The sequence below is a fragment of the Scardinius erythrophthalmus genome (genome assembly GCF_964197995.2).
Source record: "Scardinius erythrophthalmus genome assembly, chromosome: 1".
NCBI classification, from domain to species: domain Eukaryota; kingdom Metazoa; phylum Chordata; class Actinopteri; order Cypriniformes; family Leuciscidae; genus Scardinius; species Scardinius erythrophthalmus.
In genome coordinates, this window is record NC_138221.1 from 64,407,561 (window position 1) to 64,432,438 (window position 24,878).

General features: G+C 38.5%; 1 protein-coding gene across 1 annotated transcript in view; it reads left to right on the plus strand.

Annotated features, from left to right (window-relative positions):
• The first annotated feature begins 1,927 nt into the window (after positions 1-1,927).
• The window catches only part of radil2a (Ras association and DIL domains 2a), a 35,524-nt gene continuing 12,573 nt past the window's right edge, over positions 1,928-24,878 (plus strand). Inside the window, exons 1-10 of the mRNA XM_081366274.1 lie at positions 1,928-2,481; positions 3,865-4,173; positions 5,482-5,717; positions 7,058-7,386; positions 11,761-12,435; positions 13,514-13,551; positions 15,638-15,813; positions 15,989-16,101; positions 20,305-20,524; positions 21,032-21,204. Of these exons, the coding sequence (XP_081222400.1) occupies positions 2,354-2,481; positions 3,865-4,173; positions 5,482-5,717; positions 7,058-7,386; positions 11,761-12,435; positions 13,514-13,551; positions 15,638-15,813; positions 15,989-16,101; positions 20,305-20,524; positions 21,032-21,204 (2,397 nt within the window). The 5' untranslated portion in view covers positions 1,928-2,353. The remainder of the gene's footprint in view (positions 2,482-3,864; positions 4,174-5,481; positions 5,718-7,057; positions 7,387-11,760; positions 12,436-13,513; positions 13,552-15,637; positions 15,814-15,988; positions 16,102-20,304; positions 20,525-21,031; positions 21,205-24,878) is intronic.

Consider the following 24,878-nt stretch of genomic DNA (forward strand, 5'->3'; position numbering starts at 1 on the left):
TTCACTGTATGACAGTTTTGGGAAATATGTGGATTACACCAGTTTTATAAAACAATAGTAGTGCCAGGACAGCAAATGTACGTTTCTGGTAGAATGTCCCATATAGTGCACTCTCTTTTTATACATGAATAATGTCCAAAGCTTTAAGTGTTGTAAGCCGGGCAAATTACAAGGTATTTTGGGGATAGTTTAAATAGAAGCATGTGTCATTTATAATAACGTAATTATGTGCAATCTTAAATCACGCTTAAGCATTAGAAACGCAGTTCAATGACGTCGTACACCTTTGTCACGCATTACTCTTCTTAGTGCTGTAAAAGGGTGGACCAATCACAGTCGTTCGTGGTGACTTGGTTTTTTTACTAAAATAACCTGTAAATTAATTTGCTATTGAATTAATATAGCCCTAAATGATTTCAGTGTACACATACCTTCAATAAGAGAAACACCTGTGGGTATTTGAATGCTGTCAAGTGGAGAATTGATTGGTTTTCTGAGGTTGAAAGCACCCCTTGCTGGAGGAAACGGACCGTCCCATGGGAGTCACAGCTGCTGCCACTAGATGGAGGACGCCTCAGATCTCTGCTATGTGGAGTTAAAACGGGGCGTGTGGAAGTTATACACACAAATACTTGAAGAATGAGCTAATATTATGAGAAAGCAGAGAGATGGCATATTTTACGTTGTTGAGTCCTTTCACACCCGGGCAAGGGAAATCCTCTCCCACCCTTCCCTTTTCCTCTTGGGAAAGTTGGACACCTCACATCAGATCTTCCGCATGTCCCCTCATTTTCACATATGGTGAAGGTACTAATGGCATAAAGCATATCTGTATGTATTTATATTATAATTATGTCAATCATTTGAGTGGTGATACTACAAAATAGTTAAGGTCTCTGCTGTGGTGAAGTTTGTGCCCATAATTTCATGTTGTGCACTCTTGGGGAAAATAAAATGGGCCAAGCTTTGAATGGGCTTAACCACGAATTATTCCTCAGGAAATTAGCCGAATGTAAGCAAATGCACAACTTAACTTCTACTGTCTCAGAGAAACGTCAAAGACAGAATGGAGTTTTTGTCAGAATATGGGAAGTGGTGTGCGAAAGGATGAACCACAATGAAACACGAGTTGCACGGTGAAGCACCAGACCAGTGACTTTGAAAATCTTCTGAGAAATATAATCATAAATGAATCTCACAGTGAAACACGAGGAAGAGGGTGAGATGCGTCAATGTGAAAGGCCATTTAGTGCTTTAGGGTACATGACCATATTGCAAAATGGCAATTGCTTCCCACAAATGAGAAGTTATCTAAAGAGGAATGATCAGATTTTTCAACAAGACAATGATCCTGCCCAAATTGCAAAGACAACCCAGAAGTGGCTTGAGAACAAGTCCATTAGGCTCATGTTGTTGCCTAGAGTCCAGTTTTGTACCCTAAAGTGAATATTTGGTCTCACATTAAACTCAAATTTCAACTACTCAACTGTTTGAAAACACTGAAGAACAACATTGCCTCTAATTCCTGTAAAAAGCTGTATGTAGATGTACCCTCATGGCTTATAAACATTTAAAGAAAACAAAGGAGAATGATATTTCGTGCTAATACTTTATGTAGGCCTACTTTGTACAATTCCTGCTAATTTCCTGACCAGTGATTAAAGTGGTTAAGCTCATTAAAAGACCATGTAAATATTCCTTTTTTTTTTTTTTTTTTTTGCTTGGCCCTTTTTTCCAACTACAAACCCTCTTGAACACAGGAGTGTGTGTTGTGTTCAAGCTGATGATTCCTCCTCCTCGTGCGTTCAGTCACACAACCCAATATTCATGAGCTAAACCCACACCATAGTAGGATTCGACTTCCGGTTAGAGTTCCCAAACGCCCTCTTGACGTCAGTATAGTATAGTAGCGCTTAACTTTTCAAACGGGACCCAAACACACACACACACACACACACACACACACACACACGGGACAGGACACACTCAACACGGGCATTGGAGCGGACAGAAACGCTGTGGTTTACTGTATCGGATTATCTTTCGTTTTAATGTCTAATTAAAGAGGACTTCTTCAAACCGGACTGGATAATACAGCAACAATATTTAATGTTTTTTTCATAAACGTCGCAATGGAATATGTTTATAGAAGCGTTCACAGGACATGAGACAGGACGTCTGGTGATGTTCAGCGCTTATTAAAGTTTCAGTGTATTCTAGTAGCGCGACTTCTGGGCGCAACATGTGTTTCCCTGACGCGGGTTACTCTGACAGCGCGCGCAGCAGTCAGATATAGCTTTGGGAAATTATCTTGGCATTTGTATTAATACATGATATTTGTGCACATGTTAAAATGATCTCGGAGGAGAGAAGCAATCACATCTCTAAGCAAGCTCTCGGCTTCCCTGTTGGGTTATTGATCCGCTCGCCCAAGAGACGCCTGGCGATGCTGACCAGAAAGCCAAGCAACGGATCTCTACAGTGAGTTATTAATACACACTCGTGCGTTGATTGCATACATTTACTTATAAAACAAATAAAGTGACTTCTAAAGTATGTATGGGGATTAAATCACACTTAAACATGTATGTGACAATCATGGCATTAGATAAGAAAATAACAAATCAAGTGGCATTTATTTATTATTATTTCAAAAAAATATTTTATTCATTATGTATTTCACAAAAATGCATTTGTTACAACACACAGATATAGTCTAGACTCTAGAGAATGCACTGTCTCTGGTCCTTGACCTGGAAAACACTGCTGTAAAATTATAGAAATTACTGTACATTTGAGACCTGGCACTAAATTGCTATATTTGCTGCCTTCTGTAATAACAAAACAAAAATATATACACGATTACAAATATAGCCAACTTTTGGTATAAGAATTGAAACATACACGTGTACTACCAGTCATAGTAGCCTAATATTAAAATTTTTACATATGAGGAAAAACATAATCAATCTTATTGATCAGAATGTCACATTGGCTTATGTTACATAAAAAACCTACAGAATCTCACATAAAAGAATGCATTAAAATATGTCGATTATTATATAATAATAATTTCATTTGTTAACGTTACTTTCGGAATTATTTAGCATGAGCTACAAACAATGTACAACTGGATTTTTAATAATAAACATCAACATAAGTTTATAGATGCTGTAAATATTTATTGTTCATAGTTCATTAACTAATGTTAACAAATGAGAAATTATTGTGAAGTGTTACCAATTTTTTTAATACTTATTCATATTTAATATTTATACTTATTTTCTTAATTTTATATTTATTTAATGTAATATTAATATCTATGTATAGTTTTTGTCTTTATAAAGTATTTATTCCTTTGTCTGTCAGGAATAATAGAAGTTTAAAGCAAAAGCTAAAAAAATATAGTATTACTAAAATACATTAATAGCTGATGAGTAAACAAAAACATCTCATAGATACTTTAATAAAATAATATTTATTGTCCGATTTTTAAAAAGTGTTATAATTCATCCAATCTTGTACAGGAGCTACTAGTGATAAAGTGAGCATCTGTCATTCATGTTACATTATAACCAACAACCTAGAGATAAAATTGATTCGTTTAAAATGACATTCAACTTAACTCTACACATCATACGAAAAGTCTCAAACCTTAATATATATTACATTTCTGACAGTATTAAACACTCACAGCTCTTTTTCTCAAGCTGTGAAACCATCTTCTTACCAGGGGGTTGTATTTGATCTGCCGCCTGTTAAACTCAATCTGCCAGTGTTGCAGCTCAAGTCGACTGTGTGCAGATGTGCACATCTTTACAGTGATGTTAACCATGTGTGTGTGTGTGTGTGTGTGTGTGCCAGGTCCAGCGCGTCTGACAGCACGGCTCAGTCTGTGGAGAGCACCGGAGTCAGGCAGCCGGCCAAGAGCAAGATACGCCGACACAACAACAAACTGACCACGGTCTTCAACCGGAGTCCTATTCTGCCAAACGGGCGACAGGAGGGCAGGACCCTGGAATCGGACGACCCTGCAGAGCTGTCCAGTCAGAGGACCGTCCCAGGGATACTCAAGATATTTGGCAGTGACATTTGTCAGGGGACCCACTATAAGAGCGTTCTGGCCACCGGTCACTCCAGTGCCAAAGAGCTGGTCAGAGAGGCTCTGGAGAGGTGAGGATGAAGGGCCGGAGAGTCGGTGCAGTGTGTGTGCGATTGGGTGTCACATCACTACACTCTTAAAAATAAAGGGGGTTTTCGTGGAGAAGTGCCATTTTGGGTTCCCCAAAGAATCTTTCAGTGAACAGTTCTTAAAAGTACTATTTTTAATAATCTAAATCTACCATAAAGAACTATTTGCGGAATGGAAGAGTTCCATGGATGTTAAAGATTCTTCATGAAAGCACAAAAGACCATAAAGAACCTTTGGTTTTAAGAGTGTATGTGTCGATGTGGTGATGCACTTAAATGTTGTTGTTGTTTTTTTTTACCAAAACACTGAAACAGAAATTAAAGTTTTCTTTTAGCTAAAGAAATCGAAAAAGGCATTACATTAATCCGGATACATTTGAAAATGGCTTTCATTTCAAAACTATCTCCGTCCAGACTAGCGTTTCCTAGCATTTTCCAAAAGTTTCTCATCCACACTGAAATGTCGGAAAACACTAAAATTCACTGATGAGTCCAGGTCGCTCTCAGTCAACATTATATGTTTGGTCTGAAACGCGACTGCGCTCATGTTTTGCCGCAGGACAGCAAATGTGAGGAAATGTTCTGTCATCTTTGCAGGACTGTGACATGAAGAGCGTACAATGAAACATATATTTAGCAACAGTGTGAAAGTGAATAGCACATAACAGGCACATTAGCAGTGTAAACATAGATATCTATCGGTTTAATATGCGTCACAAAACTAAACATGCGTCATCGTTTTCAAATGCCTCCGTTTTAACAGTCCACACTACGCCGTTTTCAGATTTATCCACTTGGGAAAGCATTGTCAAAAAGCTGTTTTTGCAGGACAAAAACACCAAAACGGAGAGAAAAAGTTGCGCTTTCAGACGAAAATGTATTAGTGTGGACAAGGCCGAAGTTTCTGTAATTAAATTTGGGTAATTGGATAATGAGACTCTAAACTACGACTTTATAGACCTTGAGATGCAACTGCACCATGTGCATATATTAAACAGAACATTATCGTTCATTGATGTGGGTGCTAATATAGGCTAGTTATCATTCGTACTGTGAATGAATCTTATCTCTTTCGGTCCATGATTTTGACCCTTCAAAACTATTTTAGGCAAAACCGAAAAAGAAAAACTGAATATTTTCGGTTGCTGAAATTTCGGTTCAAACCCAAGAAAAGTTCAAACACAAGACAAGAAATGCTTGCAACCTCAAGTCACTGGTCGCTTCCATTGTTCGCTGACTCGTTGTTAGTCCAGCCAGCGAGTTCACCTGAGCTGTTCTCCGGTCTCACAGGTACTGCTTGGAAAAGGAAGACTCCAGTGCATATGTGCTCTGCGATGTGATTGGCCGAACCGGGTTGGACCACGAATGGAAGTCTGAATGCATTCGGGTTGTGGGCGACCATGAGAAGCCCCTCGTGTTGCAGTCGCTCTGGAAACCCAAAGAGGGATTCTCCAGGCGCTTCGAGATCCAGAGAAGAGCAAGCGTGGAGGCGCAAAGTGCCAAGGATACAGACACCATCACTGCAGGTACTGCGGCAATATCAGTTTGGCTGAGTGAGTGTGAGTGGGACCTTCAATAGTTTAAGGCCCCTTTGCACCAAGGATGATAAATAGGGCTGCACGATTTTGGGGGAAAATCTAATAATAATGTCTAAAGCGACTCAAATCTAGAACAGATGCAGAGAGTGAATATGTGTGGAGCAGCATTTCAAGTGTAAAAGAACACAATGCCACGTTTCATGCGAAAACACACTGCGTATATATTTGTTTAATTAAATCACAGCAATTTGTTAATCATCATTAATTTCATGATTTTAGTTTTATTTAGATAAATCCTTAGATTAGCCCTAATGTTAACTATACCTATAAAGTTTTAATAAACGTTGTAATTCTGTGAATATACGACTATAATGCTAACAAACACAGAGAAACAATATCGTTGGAATCACTTTCAGACTGATTTTTGCCCAAGACATTGTCAGCCAATCAGAATCAACCTGACTTTAACGAGCTTGAGCTTTTAAAGACGACATAACAGCACCACACTCACAATAACCGAAATGGTGTTGTGTACTGGTGTGGACGCTAACATAGCTATCATCATAGTTATCGGCATTGGTGTGATTTAGAGATGTTTTGACTAGCTGACCTTTGATCTACGTTTCAGTTGACACAATTTAGGAATGTTTTAACAGTCTGAGGTGCCTCGTAGCTTATCCCAACAAAAGCTCGTCAGCAAGAAGCTTAGTGAAATTGCTCTCTCTGAAGTGTGTTTTATTGGGATAGTCCTATCAGCACTCACACTGCGCTTTCCCACCGCGCTCTGGCCGCCAACATCGAAATGGCCGCTTGTTTTTCTTTTCTGAGCGTGTTTCCTGCACTCTTGAGGGTGTTTTTTGGCGCGGGGCTGTGCCTGTTCCACAGGGTTCTCTTGAGAATCGGTGACGGGGGGGAAGCTGTGTGTTCTGGCAGAACAATGTAGACGACCGCCCATTTCCACAGCTGATAACGCCCAGAGTGCCGATGGGTGTAAAAGCCTGACCTCTGAGAACCTTTCACAGCACTTCAATGCTGTTTATGTTTACGTCACTACCATCCAACCGAAGAGTCATCTAATAGCCGAGCATCTGAAAGAAATGTACAGCTATATGTATGCAAGCATTATCTCAAAGCATTTAATAGTATTTCCCTCATCATTTTAGGCTGTTATGACATTGCTCATGCAGTAATAAGTCTGACTAAGCCATAATCAGTGCTATTATCCTCTTCAGCAAATATGCTCCATCTTTTGTCATTATGACTCTGTGAGAATGTACATATTTTTTCTGTTCAAATCATAGTTTTTAATTTTTTATTTGATCCCCTAGGCCTTAATGCCCAGGCCCGAAAGCTGCAGCACGCCCGTTCGCGGGTCACCTCCCTGTTCGTGGATGGGACGAATGAAGGGGTGGATGCTCTGAGTATCTGGAGGAGCTTGAGTGAAATGGATGTCTCCACTATGGGAAAAGAAGCCAGTGAGACCCATAATGCACCTCAGCAGGAGGATCCAGAGGCAGAGGCTGATAAAGAGGCTCACCGCCTCAACGCAGAGAAAGAGGAGACGGAGAGCAGCGATGACAACAACACACAGTACTCCATCCACCTGCCCTTTGATTTCCCATATTTCCTTCTGCTGCAAGGATACAGCCACAGACAGGTAGGACAGTGGCTCCTTGGACCCTCAGTGATGTTGCTATTTGGATTAGGGTGCTAGTTATGGTTCTGAAACTGTAGGTAATGGCAGGTTCAGACTACACAATATCTTTGTCTGTTACGATAGTAACTGTGTCGGATTATGCGATTTTGACTCCTTAATTCTTGTTGTGTCTTCGACAAGATTCATGTCAACTACACGTTGCTTCTCGACCAATCATCTCTTGAGGTTTTTAATGATGTGCATGATGTCTCGAGAAGGCGGAACTAGCGACTGACTTTTGGAAACAAGAGCCTAAAACAAACAATGGTTGTACTAGCCTAATGCTAGTACTTCACCGGGTTGCTGAAGCGCCTCCACTATCGTTCGCCAGTATTTATCTTTTTTCACTCTCTTGTTTTTGTCCCTCAAGGAAACACCATAAAGGTAGGAGGATTGTTGACATACTGTTGACATAAGTCCACCTAGCAGCACCAATACCAATCTCTCTTTCGTTTCGCCATGTTTGAAAGAGCTTCTGTGCTTCAACCTGTTGTGGAGGGCCACTTTTTTTTTTTTAAACATGTTATGTTTTTAGTCGTGACATCGTGAAGCATGTGCGGCGCCACTATACGAGATAAAACTATCAATTCTTGCGTCCCCACGGCCATTGTCGTTTACGAATCACCATGAAACCCTACATCAAACATTGTGCCAAAATATCATGTAGTCTGACCCCGGCATAAAACTAGCATAACTTTTTCTGGTACTGGTACTCTTATTTAGGATTTTTTTTTCTGTAACCTTTAACCTTAAAGAATCGAACTTTGGAACGCAGCTCTTCCCACACAGTTGGCATTATGGACATTGGTGATTTATCCAATCATGTGGCTCAATGTAATTTGCCATGTTGAAATGACGTGATCCGCAGTGTTTTGCTAAACGTTGGAAAGAATCCTCATGTCCGTCTGCTGCCGCATCCGTAGATACGATAATAGCGTAGTGTTGAATGCTAATGCAATCAATTAGGGTCAATTTCGAACCAAATAGGCATACAAGGGCTAGTGACCAGAATATCATAGAGTGTTGAGAGTATAGGCTCTTTTTATTAGAGCCAGTAAGCAACTACATAGCAATTTTTTAAGCAAAATTTTGATTTCTTTCTAAACTGAGGTTTGTGGCTTGTTTTTTCAACAACGACTCAAGTGTAAAGACCCTTGAAGAATAATTGTTTGGCAGCAGAGAATGGGAGAATGAGGATTTATTTTTGTGACAAAAGTCATTGTGTCTATTGTTTTCGCAAACCATTGAACCATTTCAGTGTTATTAGACTTGATATCTTTGCAGCAGAAGTCTGAGATGCTACATATGTTTTATATAATGGTCAAAAATCACAATATTTGTCAAAATAATGATTCTAATGCTCTATGTGTATTCTGCTTGTACAAACCCAAGTGTTGCTGTTTTGTTGTAAATGAATCAAAGAAAGCACAGTATCCCTGACAGCAGATCTCAAACCTTACATAAGACATTGGCACATTCATCCCTTGTTGTTGACAGTGGTGTAAAGTCTTGACTTAAGCACAGTTTAATCTGGAGCCACTCACTGTAGAGAGAGTGTGTGGTGTGTGTGGTAGTTTTCTATAGGATTAGCCCAGGTCAGAGCAACATGATTTGGACAGGCAGGCGGACATTTGGACGGCAGATGATCCATGTGTCTCAAGGCATTCTGGGACTGGCCATCAGTGAGTGAGAGCTAAACTGGAGCTCTGCTCAACATGAGCTCTCACACAGGTGGAGAAGATTTGAAGAAACCACAACACGCAGAAGCGCGTGAGACACACATTAAGAACACACAGAATCCCAAAAGCCCTTAATAAACCCAGAGATCCAACAGATTAAAGGCAACAGTGAAGGAAAAATTGAGTTAGGCCTGTTTCGCACATCAAATGTCCACTTTTGAGTTATTTTTGTGAATTTTTTTTGCATGAAAAGTGTGTTTGTGCCATTTGATTCCATCACAGAACCAAGATACCACGACAAATCAATATGATCAATTAAATTACAAACAAAATCAGTAGTTCATACAGCTAAAAAAATGGACAACGGTGTCAAAACCAACTACAGTCGTTTTTCTAGTGTTTGTTGAACATTTTAAACATCTCTGTGGAAAACTGTGTGGAAAAGCCACACATGTTTTCAGAGACAGGAAATCTGCTACCCGGCTATTCCTCACAGTCAGTGTTGCTGAGTACGCATTGTCAAGGGTGTGTGAGTTTTTGCATGTACACACTAAACAGGGAAAACTGCAACCTTAGAACATAACCACATTTTTTAGCCTTTTCAATGCGAAATATTCACAGTTGAAACAATGTTCAATGATAATCCACCTACAGTTGATTGGATTGTGAAAAGTGGGCATTACATACCAGAACGGACACTGATATCATCCAGATAAAAATTAGCAGAGGCACAAAAAAGTGAATAAAAAATTATGAAGACAAACATTTAATTTGCTTGCTCAAAACATGCATGGGAGAGAGGAATAAAGAAGTTTGTGGTTATAGCAGTAATTATATCTCGTTAAAATGCTGAACTATAATCAGGAGTAGAAATTCCAGTGCCATGAGGATACGTGCGGCACTGCAGTTTACTGTAGGTAATAATCAGCATTGTTTACTAAGCCTGCGGTCAGTCAAGGCAGAAACACAACTCACTCTGCCACGCAGTACAGTTTCTCTTTATTGTTTTTGCTCTTTGTCCCTTGAGTCTCTACATTTTTAGCTGGAAATGTTATGCACAATGTCTTTTCTCCCATTATAGAGTGCAACAGTCGGGTTCCGGAGAGTAAATACTCCATTAATTTTTAAATAGATTTTTAATGCTAACTTATAAACCGTTAAAGACAGCCCTACTGATGTTGTTATCTATGGTCTTTGCTTCAGCTGAAGCTGCCAGCCCACATAAATTCAACTTATTTTTAAAATAATCATGTTCAGCAGCAGAATTAGTGGTGAAAAACTACATTACCCATAATGCTGTGGGGAAAGTTCCACCAATCGGAGAGTCGACACAAACATAACGCACAAAAAGAGCGCTTTAGCTCCGCCTACTCCCATGAAGCACTGCGAATGACTTTTGTGGGATTGTAGTTCTTTCCCTCACTAAGGCCTCTAAGTACACAGTCTTGTACCTCTGAATTTGTGTCTAATTTTCAATTACGTTTTGATTGGAATCAAAGTTTGTAATGTTGTGATTCACCTCTTAGCTGGTTTGGCTTGTTGCATGCTTTATGGCGCTTTAGCAAAGACCTTATAAAAAAATCCCTATGGGAGAAATTAATGGAAAAAATATTTCAGGAACCAACGACACTAAAAAAGTGCACTAATGCACTCTATAACTCGCAACTGAAGAGATGTTTAATAAAAAATAAAAAATAAATACATAATACATTCAGTCAGATATGAGGTTGTTTGTCCCCCACACCATTATATTACTGTTTGTATATGAATTCAAAGAAATGTTGATCATGTGACTTTGATATCAGTGATTTTATTATGATCCAACAGCTAAAGTATAATTAATTATGATGATTAAGTAATACCAAAGGATAATTAATTGTGCATAAAAACTCTTGACATTTACACTGAACCTGGCCTTAAACATGGGCTTTAATTTTGGTCTACTTTAGCCTCAATCCTCAGTCCATTTCCACAAGAAACGAGTGATGAGTAGAGCATTGTGAGTGACAGATGTTTTAAATCCGAGTTGCTCTGCTCATCACATGTTGCTCATGTCAAGCAAAAGGGTTTTTATAAAGGGCTGAATGAGAGTGAGTTTTTGGCCTAAAGCAGGTGCTTGGGAGATTATCTCTGGTTAAGGGACTTAGAACAGCTCTATGTCAATCACTTCCCATAGTGCTGAGAGGTGCTTCTTTCAGATCAGAATAATCATGTGGTTTAGCAGCACTAAGTGGATCAATCTATTAACAGTGCGGTCTGTTTTGACACCACAATAAGCAGATGAAGAATTTAGATAAGACCGTCCTCACTCTTCCTTCTTAAATTCTGTTACCAGTAGTTGTCAGTTCACTCATTGATTCTTGAGACAATGAACAATGCATGTCCCACACCTTTAACTGCCATTAGTTTTGAAAATAACCGAGAAAATGAAATGCAGGAAGTTTCACCAAAACAAAGGTGAATACATGTTTTACAGATTCATCCCAAAAATCTCGAATCCTTGGTATATAAATCATTTTCCCTCATACTGTTTTGTCCCAGTACTCAGCCATTAGTGAACTTACTGCTTGTTAGTTTGGTTTAAGATTCTATTAGCCCAAGGTTATCTTGTTCAATTTAACGAAATCTCCTGTTTCTTCTGCTAATCTCTTGTCAGGACTTTCTGATCTATCTGATGAGTGGGAACAGTTGTGTGTTTGGCTGCTCCAGTGAATCCTCAGCTGGTAAGAATGAGGAGACCCTAAAGGTGGACGTCTTACTCTTTGCCCCCGACATTCTACCTCAGCATTGCTGCGTACAGCGCCTAGACGCCGCCAAAGACCAAACTGAGGGCGGCAGTAAGATGCAAACCGTGCTCAGACCCCTCCACGGTGCATGTGTAACACACAACGGCGTCCCTCTTGATGACGAGGTTGAGTTGTGTCCAGGTGACTTGGTGGGGCTCGGTCAGCACTATCTCTTCATGTTCAAGGACCCTACGGCCTCAGGAGCCTTCCAGACCCCGTCCTGGATGGCCACCCTGTGTCCCCCTGCCACGACGTCACCCTGTAAACTGTGCGGGACATCTGTCAGGAGGAGGAGGACTCAAAAAATGGCCGCCCGATGGAGGGACTTGGATGGTAAGGTGGTGTCGCTGTCCTATCAGGTGCAGCACGAAGATCGGGTCTTGGAGAAGATTCTCAATATGGTGGATTCAGGAGGGAAAGAACCCAAACTCACTCCAGCCTTTCTACTGTGTCTGTGCATTCAACACTCCGCCACCAACTTTGAGTTGGCTCACCTTCGGAAATTGCTGCTCTCTATCGCCAATCAGATCCAGCTCACCATGTGGGTGAGTGAGAAAAAAAACCACATGCCAAAAACAAGAAAAGCACACTATTATAATGTTGTACCACAGTAATTGTGTTTTTTGGACATATACCATGGTATTCTTTGAAATACCTTTGAGTACCACTTGAGGTACTGTAGGGCTTTTCACACCCTGGGTTGATATATGTCAGATGATTACTGAAAGCGCCACAATTGAATTGAAGAAGAAGATGTTTAATTCTTACCTTCATGGTCTGAAAAGTCCATTCAGGAAAAACATGGTTGTACAGTCAACAATATACATTACGATGATGCACAACACTAGAGCATTTGTGTAAACAGGTCACCTGCTGCGTTCATCAATGACACTGACACCGCAAATGTTAAAGGGATAGTTCGGCCAAAAATGATTTTAAACCCATGATTTACTCACCCTCAAGCCGTTCGAGATGCATATGTTATTTTAGAAAATGTCTTAGATCTTTCAGTGGTTATAATGTCAAGTTATGGGGTCCACTCCTTCAAGTCCCAAAAATGTGCATGCATCCTTCACAAAAGTAATCCATCCGGCTCCAGGGGGATAAACGAAGGCCTTCTGAGGGTAATCCGTGCGGTTTTGTTGTAAAAATATACATATTTAAAACTTTATAAATGAAAATAACTGGCTTCCGGTAGCGGTCGACGCGCGTTCACGGGAGATGGATGCCGGCGTATGACGTAGGACGGTTTAGGAATGTACAGTGTGAAAAGTCCAGTTAACCCAGGTCAATTTTGAGCAGTGTGAAATGTGAAGCGAGATAACTCAGGGTCCCATTTACCCAAGGTGTAGATTGACCCAGGGTGTACTATTTCAAGTCTGGAAAGCCCTTCTGTTTATGTTTATAACTCAATATGTGGGCTGGTGGAATAGTCCATGATGTCCATATGATGCATATTTACATTTACCAACAAAAAAGAGTACTGGACACAAGAACTTGTCCTGTTTGACACCCCTTTTGGAGAGCTAAAGTAGGTCAGTATTGTCATCAGGGGATTAAAGGTTGTGGCACACTTAACAGAGCTGTTCTTCTGAGATTCTTCTTTTTTTCCCTCCTCCACAGGAAAGAACAAAAGAACTTGCAGCTCTGCAGCCAGACATGTGAGAGAGCTTATTTCTTCTTGAAACCATTCTTCTTTCACACGCCTCTGAAATAAGAGCAGGGAACTTAAAGTACGACTTTAACTAGCGTATTATCACCCATGGTGCTGTATATGTTCAATTCACTTTTGTTTTCTTTGTGGTGCCCGCTCTCGACCCGGGACAGGGCCACTTGAGCGTGTCATTTACTGTTGAATTGTACAGTGATAAATCTGTCTGCTGACAGACAGCAGTGTTAAAGTGTTTCAGGCTCTGATTGTCTTGTGTTTAAATAGTGAATTTGGCTAGCAGAGAGCTGGTATTTTCTATCAGCTGGTATCAGTCCACATCCTGATTTTTAGTCATTTCCCTCCATATTGTGGTGAGATTAATAGTTAAAACGTAGGTATTAAAGGTGGAAACTTAACCTCAATTCCTCAATGATTTGAACTTTGATTTGGCTTGCTGCTATTCAAAGTATTAAAATGAAAAAATAAAAAAAGACAGGTTTTACAAGCATAGGTGTAGAAGCCAGTGACATTTAGACAAACAGACAAATGTATGGACAGACAGACAGATGGTTGGTTGGTTGGTTGGTTGGTTGGTTGGTTGGTTGGTTGGTTGGTTGGTTGGTTGGTTGGTTGGTTGGACATACAATTGAATAGATGGATGAATGGTTGGTTAGACATAAATGGTTAGATATGGTTGGTGATCGCTTTTTTGGTTGGACAGACGTAAAAATACAGAATGGTTGGTTGGTTAGAACAGTGTTTCCCAAACTTTTTTTCTGGGGACCCACATTTTAAAGTCGATAAATCCTTGTGACCCAATAAACATTAGGCCCATATAGTTCATTTATCACGAAGAGAATTTATGCATTAACAAAATATGTATGACCATTTTTAAGGTCAGTTAAGCTTCCACTTAACTATTTAAAAGAGATACAGATATTTGACAAAGCACAATTTTGTTTTATTTACCTGTTGTTGACAATAAGTAAAATGCAGAGGTGAAATGAGAAAGGAAGAGTTGACAGGACATCTCATTGTTTTCATATTCTCATCTTTACAATGTACACAATTTATATTTAATGAGACAAAGTCCCAAGGCGTCATATACTGACGCTTTTGACATTTCGTCCACATGCAACGCACATGACACCCTTTAGCGTCAATATGAGACGCAGATAGATATGGGCCAGAAGGCGCCTCCTAGCGGTCTAACCCTACCCCTACCCCAGACCTAAACCTAAACCTACCCATAACCTGTGCGTCTCATATTGACGCTAAAGGGTGCCATGTGCGTTGCATGTGGACGAAATGTCAAAAGCGTCAGTATATGACGCCCTAGGATGAGAACGCGTTTATAGCACACTGAAAAATAGTGCTCGACTTGGCGACCCATACAAAATCTCCCGCGACCCACTTGTGGGTCGGGACCCCGCCTTTGGGAATGACTGCGTTAGAAAAACTAATTGATAAATGCTGGGTGATTGGTTGGACAAACCAATGCATTGGTGTTGGATGATTAGAGATGGTTGGTTAGTTGGTTGGATGGATAGAAATATATTTATAGATAGATAGATGTTTGGTTAGACAGTAAGATAGATGGATAGTTGTTTGTTGGGTTGGTTGTACAGACAGACAGATAAATAAATAAATAAATGGTTAGAGGGATGGATGTCAGTTGCTTTTTTGATCGGATATTTAGACTGACAGGCAAAAAGGTAGATGGATGGTTGGCCAGACAAATGGATAGACTTATGATAGTTTGTTTGAATGAACAAGCTTATACATAAGTATATATAGACAGAAAGATGGCTGGCTGGTTAGTTGGTTGGACAGATATTTTTATGGATAGACAGCTGGATGGTTAGTAAGACAGATGAAGGGATGGTTGTTTTATATGGTTGGTTGGTTAGACAAATGAATCTTGGTTTCTTGTTTGGGCAGACAGATATATAGGTGGATAGATGGATGTTTTGTTGGTTGGTTGGCCTGATAATTAATGGATTATTGGTTTGTTGTATAGACTCACACAAGTTTATCCATCTGTCTGTCTGCCTGTGTTGTGATAACATGTGAACATTGTGCTCTTTATGCAACAGAAGCTCCAGTGAAATGTCAGCAGAGCTGCATGTGTTGAACATGAAGGATCTGATCCCAGGCCTGGAGCCGCTGGTACTGTGGATGTCCAACTCCATTGAGCTGCTGCACTTCATCCAGCACGAGGTCCCTCTGCTCTTAACATGGAGACAGCAGGACAGACAGGAACAGGACAAAGGTATTAGCCTTCCCTATGTGTTGTCCCATATTATTCGAAATATGTGTCAGATCACTGGCCTCGTTGGCTCATTGCTTTAGTTACTGTTTTATCATTTGATCTACCAGCCACTGGTAGATCTATACTTATAAGTCTCTTGCGAATGTGCAGTAACATCATGTCTCCATCTGCTCAGAATCACTGGATTGTCAGATCCAGTCCACGCGTGCTGCCAGTGAAGAGGCCATGACGGTCCTAGAGGAAGTCATCATGTTCACCTTCCAGCAGTGTGTCTACTATCTCACCAAAGTAAGTACAAATTAAAGGCCATTAGGTCTGCCAATTGATTGAAATATTTGCATATATTTCTTGTGGTTAAGTACTATATTTATTATATATGCATTCCAAATATGTAATGTTTATTTTACATATGTTAAATATTATTAAATATTATATATTTAAATATGTTCCTCATAGCCCTGAAAGGATGTAAAATATGTGAAACAGGACATAACCGTGTAAACAGCATTTTGTACTTCCAGTCTGTAAGCCAAAAGTAAAGTCATAACAAAGCAGTGGAGACACAGGGATTGGCCATAGCTGTTGGTGAGCGAGATAACTTGTCCTCTCGTTCACAAAGAATCAAAAACAAACACATTAACAGTGTTTTCTCAAGGCTCAAGTTAATGGCAAATCCCTGCCTCTCTCAGATGAGCGGGAATGTTTTGGAACATTTATTTTCTTGCTGGATTTGTCTGTTGCTGTACGTGATGAATGTCTTAAAGGAATAGTTCAATCAGTCTGAAATTGTTATTTTCTGTCCATTGTTATTTTCTCAATGGAACATAAGGATAAGTGTTTACTTTTCTATGAATCTTTGATGTGCCTCCATGGGAACCTCTCAAGGAAACCAGGGTTTACTAAAACGATTAAAAATCGCTTGTTGAAAATGAAAGGAAACATTGTGTTACTCATTCTCCATTATATTACATCAATGTTACATCCGTTTCGATGGTGCGGAAAATCCACGCAATGAAGTCACCTCAAGTTGGAGACAAGAAATATGTGGCGTGTTTGTTGCAGATTAACTTCGTGGGTAAATAGTCAGTGGAGAGGTTAGGTCCTTCACGGTTCAAACACTCCGGTCCTAAACTAGAAAACAACTGGCATGTAAGGGGTTAAGAGGTATTGTAGCGGACAGGAAGGACAGAGTTACCCATCCTCTGCCTGATGGGGAAGCAGCTGTGCACCTCCACATTTGGACTCGGAGAGTTCATCTGTTTCCTGACCAGGAAATATTCTGTTCTCATCACCAGAAAGGGAGATGAGTGTCCAGTTGAAGCAATCATTATGCCTACCAGAAAGTTAACGGTTACCGGATAATTAGCATGTAAATGTCGTTTAACAAGCCATAAACTCTGTCTTTTTCGCTTACCTGTGAAGTCAGACTGTGTAAGGTGATTGGTTGGTGTTAGGAAATTGTATTTTTTCCTGTTAAAAGAACGTATGTAATATTAAACAGGTTATAATAATGAAATTATACTGCTTTCCTGTTGACACATGTTTTAATAGTCTATGTTTCATCATGCATTTAGATATTTCAGTCATGTATCAATTGTTAATTGTTGTGAATGGTGCGATTCTTCCATGTCTTAGTCATGCCCATGAATGCTGTGATGTCATGGATGTTTAAAAGGCAAGAATGTGTCATTCAGTGATGAGTCATCGGAGGCGGGACCTTTGGCTCTGGTTAGTTCCTCAATGACCTCATACGACTGAAGTGCGTTGAGTTTGAAGCACTTATTTCAGCTTCATTAACTTCTGCTGTGCCCTGACAGACTGGCAGTGTGTTTATGTGTGTTTCAAAGTCGCCATTGAAACGGGAGTTGCGATAATCTTTTATGACGTATATCTGAGTGAAACGGCTTCTAAAACAAGAACAAATGTAGAACTTTTGTCCATGGGGAATTAATTGGATGGTTGGATGCTTGTGGTTTGCTATTGGTGGATCTCATGTGGAGATCATGGTGGAGTGACAGGTTGTCCCGCCCTCACCCTCGCCCTCGCCCTCGCCCCAGTAAACACCTCATCAGAAAAGAGAAGAGATATCACTGCAAGTTATTCTGATGACAAAGGCACAATAACTTAAAAGAAAAATTACGTGCATAGATAAATCATTTATAATCAATACTGCAATATTCCATAAAAAAACATAAAAGAACTGTCCATATTGATTTCACGATGACTTAAAGAGTTGTGTTAAGGTGCAGTCGCATTTACGATTGTTCAATGAATTTTCACAAGCGAAATGCAGTCATTTCAAGAGGTGAAGAGATGAAGAGTTGTGCTTCATACATTGCTGTTAACAATAGACAATGTATTTTTTGCCCCATGAAATTTCACCAAAATTTTGGTAATGTGACCACATCTTTACAGTGAAATATGACATTTCCTTCGCAAATCAATGGTTATAGTGATAGTGAGCTGTGCTTTATACATAAGTACACTGTTGATAATAGGCAATGGACCATTGTTCTCTTGCAAAGCGTTGCCAAAATTGTGGTAATGTGATCATACCTTTACACTGAGATCTGACGTTTCATTCGCAATGGATGATCATAGTGAAGGTAAGCTGTGTGTCATACATCGCTACACTATTGACAAGAGATAATGGACACTTTTTGCTCATTAAATTTAGCTGAAATTTCGCTAATGTGCCCATACCTTTAGTTTGAAACCTGACGTTTCATTAGCTTCTATGGATTGTCATGATCTCTAAAAATCTCTAAAAAACAAAACCTTTGTCTCTTCTTGTGCTTAAAGAATCATCAATATTTTCCTTTATTTCAGGGTTATAGTTCAGTTTGCTGTGTTTTTGTCAGCTTTGTGATAAAACGCGTTCCCTGTAGGCTCTTAGCCTTGCCAGAGTTCCCGTCTGGCACAGTTATCTGCATGGCCCTTATTTGTTTACAGAATCCTTTTATCTCTTCCAGCAGTGGTTTAGTCAGTGGGAAAAGTGAGTGTGGATGTGAGATTCATCTGCTGGTCTAGTCTTATCTGAATGATTCTCAAGACTCTCACTGGTGCTGTAACAATGGCCAGTCAGGGCTGAGACATTCTCCAGAGTCCAGCCACAGTCACATATCTCCCGCTGAGGGGAAGCCGGCCCGTGCCGCTCTTCCTGTCGGCTCAGACGGGACGCTCAGTATGTCCTCTCTACTGAGAGCACAAAAAATGTGATCTGCCTTAATCTCTCCTGTGTTTTCTCCTATGTTTTAGGGTTGCATTTGCACATTCAGCATTTACATATATGTTCGTAGTTACATATGTATGTATTCCACTGCACATTCAGGATTTATAAATAATTATTGAGCTTTAAACTTTATATTCAGATATTCAGAATTTATACATGTACACTCCCGTTCAAAAGTTTATTTGATCAAAAATACAGTAATACTGTGAAATATTATTACAATTTAAAATACTAATTTAATATATTGTAAAATGTAATTTATTCCTGTGATCAAAGCTGAATTTCCAGCATCATTACTCCAGTCTTCAGTGTCACGTGATCCTTCAGAAATCACTCTAATATTATTATGTGATGCCCAAGAAAGATTTCTTATTATTGATAAAATTATTAAATGTTTAATAAAAAATTTTTTTTAAAGCATTGATTTTTACACAGAAATGTTTGTAACATTATAAATACCTTTACTATCACTTTTTAACACTTTAATGCATCCTTGCTGAGTAAAAGTATTCATTTCTTTCAAAGAAAATGTTTTTAAAAATCATACTTATCCCAAACGGAACAGCGGCATATATTTAGATTTACTATTCAACTATTAAAGATTTTTAAATGTAGATATTTTAAAACTTATATTTTACATCTACAATTTGGATAAAATTTGGGATAGATAGATAGATAGATAGATAGATAGATAGATAGATAGATAGATAGATAGATAGATAGATAGATAGATAGATAGATAGATAGATAGATAGATAGATAGATAGATAGATAGATAGATAGATAGATAGATAGATAGAGATAATTTTATTTAGATATTTTCAGGGTTTTAAATGATATATTCATTTTTCAGTCACAAATCAAGATTTTTTTAACAATATATTCAGATTTTCTATTATATATTCAGATTTATAAATGTATATTAAAACTTACAACTCTATATATAGAGAGATTTTTCTTTATGTCCTGTGTGCCCCCCATGATATATATGTTGTAGATATTATGACTGCATTGTGCACAAAAATGACTTTGTAGTAATTATTATAACTACACGATTCATGCTTAAAATACAGGGTATATACTTCAGTAAACAACGTGTTATATATGGGGTGGTCCTCTTAATAAAGTTGTTTTTAATAAAGCTACTATTTAGTATTTATTCGAGCAGCATTCACATGATAATATTCTGTACAGGATACAACAGTTGATGGATTGTTAAGCACATTAATCACACAGTATGTCCCCGTCCCCTCTGTTAGAGTATGTATGCTGTGTTGCCGGAGCTGCTGGACAGTAACCCTTTCTCTGAGAGCGGACAGCTGCGCACGCCTGCGGGGGTCAGCCAGATCCTGGACGTCCTGAAGGAGGCCCTGACGCTGCTCAAGACTTTCCTGGTGCACAGCGAGATCACGTCTCAACTGCTGACCTACCTGTTCTTCTTCACCAACGCCTCGCTCTTCAACGCGCTCATGGAGAGAGGTGAGCACGTGTGTGCACTGTCCTTCTGAAGACTCAACAAAACCTGATGGTGATTCGCACTCAAACATAGAGTACATTTACTGTGCGTGAACTCTTTGATTTTTTTGAATGCAAATCACCACTGAGGTTTCGATGCAAGTTATATGGATTCACACACCAAAATAAGACCACAAGAGAAGACGAGAGGGTGCATTGTAAACGACTTTGTAGAACCGGCTGTTTTCACCCCAGTGGTCTTGCTTCTCTGTTGGGACATGTTTCTCACAAGGGTGTGAATTTTACAGAGTGAATATTTGCATCCAGGTGTAAATTTAATTGGCCTGTTTGCGCGCAATATTCTGCTGAAGCCAGACAAAACTATGACAGAATGTAAACTGGTTGAGTTCAAATCCAGCTTGTGACTTTTGATGATTATTGAAAAATAAAGAGAAGCTTAATATGATGAACATGTTACCACTTGCACTAATTGTGACTTCAGAATAAATATAGTTGTGGTTGTGTTTGAAGGGTCTGGCGGTGGTTTCTACCAGTGGTCTAGAGGAGTGCAGATCCGGGCCAACCTGGATTTGCTGATGGACTGGACTCAAAGCATCGGGCTGGGAGATCTGGCTGCCGACTCCTTCCAGAAACTCTCTTCAGCCGTCAACCTGCTCGCGACTCCCAAAGAGACCCTTCTGCAGGTCAGAAACCCTAGAGATGCTCCACAAGTGCTTGCACAGATAAAAAAGGGTTGTTTTAGGGATGATTCCAGTACCATGCTCATGTACTTGCACACAGAAAAAAAGACAATATTTGTACATTTAGGAAAACTCTATTTTGCATACAGATATAAGATTAATAATGTGCCTTAACCTGATTCATTCATTCATTCATTCATTCATTCATTCATTCATTCATTCATTCATTCATTCATTCATTCATTCATTCATTCATTCATTCATTGCAGTACATATGAGAAAATGAGAGTTTTGGGGAAATGTTTCATTTTCTAAATGCTAAAGATAATTTTATACTCTCTCAGTTTTGAGGCAAAATATGATTTGAACCATCTGAGGTGAATCTACCCAATATTTTGTTTCCTATTGTCATGGAAAACCTGGAATTATCTGGGAATTTTAAAATTGTGTTTTCCAGGCATGGAAAAGTCATTGAAATTAATTAAATCTAAGGGTGTGTTCACACTTGTGGTTGGGTTCTCTTGGTTCGTTTGATCCGGATAATAAAAAAAAAGAAGAAGATACATTTAGTCTTGGTTTGCTTCGTGTTTTTAACAACACACATAAAGATACAAAACAAAAACAAAAACAGCTTTTATGACGTATATTTTACGATGGAACTTACCAAACATCCAAAACAATGCTGTGTTTGGGGATAAATGCGCTTGTTGTTTGTGCGTACACACAGTATGATGGTATTTTGACCAGCTGAGAACTTGTGTAGAGCTTGTGTCATGTGGCAAAACAGTGGCAGGAATCCCTTCGTCTCACACACACAAACCAAGATCTGCTTCAAGAAGACAGTGTTTTTGTGCCTGAACTGAACTGTGATTGTCAACATCACGACTATGACCAGATAAAACAGGTTTGCTTGAGCATTCTGTCCTTTTTAAGGGTCACATCTTGTGTCACCAGGACCTGTTTTTGGTTCGTTTAGATGTCTTTGTTCTGTGTTGCGTTCATATTTCAGTCTAAAGTTTTTAAAAAAAATGAATCAAACCTGCCAAGTGTGAACACACCCTTTAAACATCATGGAAGTTTCTATACTGAATATTAATTTGTAACACTTCACAATAATGTCCTATTATAAAATTACTAACAATGAGCAATACATTTGTTAAAACATTTATTGATCTTTGTTCATTAACAGTTACAATTTTTAGTTAAGTAATGTACTAGTAAATGTTAAACTTAACCCTAACTAAAAATAAATGTTTAATTGTTAGTTCATGTTAGTTATACTAATGATAACAAATGGCACCTTATTGTAAAGTGTTACCTGTACATTTTTGTTGTTACACACTGAAATATTCCATCAGCTATAGATATTTCTCTTGTGTAGAGTAAAAGTTACTTGCAAACTATAGTGTTGTGAGAGAAACTTTATTTTGAGTTGTTCCCGTGAATGAATAAGTCAAAACAGTTCACAAATCAGTCTGAATGATTCATTAGTGAAGGCTAAATCATTTTAAAGGTCCTCATCCAGAGATAACAATTCACCAGAAAGGAAATGCTCAGGTCATAAAGCGAGTGCACCCTTATATTGTTTGTTCAGTTCACTTGACAAACAGCTTGATCGAGTTTCCTTGTGAATAAATAAGGAAATTCTTCAGTTGCAAAGAAGAATTAACTTGGATTTGACAGCAAGGTGTGCTGGAGGTTGTGATCTGGGTTTGACTGCTGATTGGACAGGTGTGAGTATCAGTTATAGAAACACCAATAAAACCCTTGTAAAAGACATAAAAATGGTGTGATGTTTCAAGAAATACAGAGCAAACCTGTTTCACAAGCCAAGTTAATTCAATATAACCTCATGATGGCATCAAACTCATGACAAACGTCATATTTACTTCTTGAGTCATGCCATTTTTCCGTTCACCACGTAATAAAAACCCGTTCAGCTCACCACAACATGCCACCGCGTTCAGCCTGTCATATAATCCTAAATAATATGCATTATTCTACTCAGTCATCAAAGTTGAATCATTTTGTAAATACAATGTAGACGGAGCGCCGCTGGCAGGAGGGACTTTAGCACCTGATGAACAGGACATGGAAGAAGTCAAAACTGCTGTTTGTCTGGTCTTAAACCTGTTAACTTTCTTCGAAAGCCATTGATAGTGGGGGGACGCATTGTTTACTCTTTTGTGCATAAGGAAGTGAGTTTCACTTAACTTATCATACCATAAAAGAAAGGCAGAATAACAGAGGACAGTATAAGGTTTACAGCACGTCACCCAAACACATCCTGTACCGTGGGGTTTACAGGTCTCGTGAAGTCTCTGCAGTAAATGAACTTTGACCGGTAAGCCTCTTAGCCTATCAGAGAGCTGGATTACAGCTCTGGGTGGGAGGGGCTAGTATGATCTCATGTCTTAAGTGACTGAGTTTACTTTAAACAAACATATACATGACTCACTTTGTCACATGATCTCTGTGTTTATTTGTCCTGCATTACGCAGTCAACCTCAAATGCACTTTTTACAGTAAATGAAGGAAATGTAAATATTTCAAAAACTGAACCACATTTCATTTCAAATTGGATTAAGGGTGTTTCTCCATTATTAAAACTATGACGGACTCGGAAAGATACCCTTGTGAAAAAGAAGTACACTTTAGCTTAGTTTTAAAAAGAGTACTTATTACAGAAATAATGTAGTAAAATAATAGTTTTAATTGCATGTTTGTATATAATTTAATAATACAATATACAGTAATAATACAAGATAATTTTTTTTTTTTAAATGTGGCAGATTTTGCCAAATTGGCTAACTTTTTTCATCAATAGTCCCTAGGAATGTTGACCTTTTTAACAAAGAGTAAACAAACAAACAAACAAACAAACATTCTACACACAAATACAAAACTACAATACCAGAATGTAATTTACAATTGAATGAAAATGTGTTATAGTTTACATTTAAGTAGGACTTAAGTACAACTTTATATGTCATTTTATATAAATTAATTTATGAATTCATTTATATTGAAACTTGTATTTAAATTTAAATTGTACTTACACTCATAAAATTATGATTTTGAAATTAACTTTAAAGCTAATTTACACAGTTAAAATTATAATCAAGTACTTTATATGTGCTTTATTATGTTAGTCAACACATCAGAATAAGTGCACTTTAAAACATGACAAAATATTATTACAACAAGGATTTAAATGTAAATGTACTAGCTTTACTGAAGTGAACTTTTAAAAGTGTACTCAAGTGTGTACATAGTGACAAAACTCTCTTGAAGTTCACTTAAGTATCCTTTTATTTAATTAATATTATATTATCTGCAAGTACAGTTTTTTTAAAAGTGTACTTTTCAAAATGTTAAGTAAACTGCAAGTGCACATTCAGTACAATCAAACACACATTTCTTTTTTTTCAGAAGGGTATCTAACCCGTGTAAATATTTATAAGCCAACATATTGATATTTGATATGATTTTATAAAACCATTTATAATGTGCTACGACTTTAATCTACCGAACTCAGCACAGTCTTTCAGCCTGTTCTAACTCTGTATGCTTTATTTAGTTTTTTTATAACTTTGTGCTGATTTAAGCATGGTATTTGTGCTTTTCTGTAAGCACCACCTACTGTCAGAGAGAGAGAGAGTTTGCATTTTCATTCA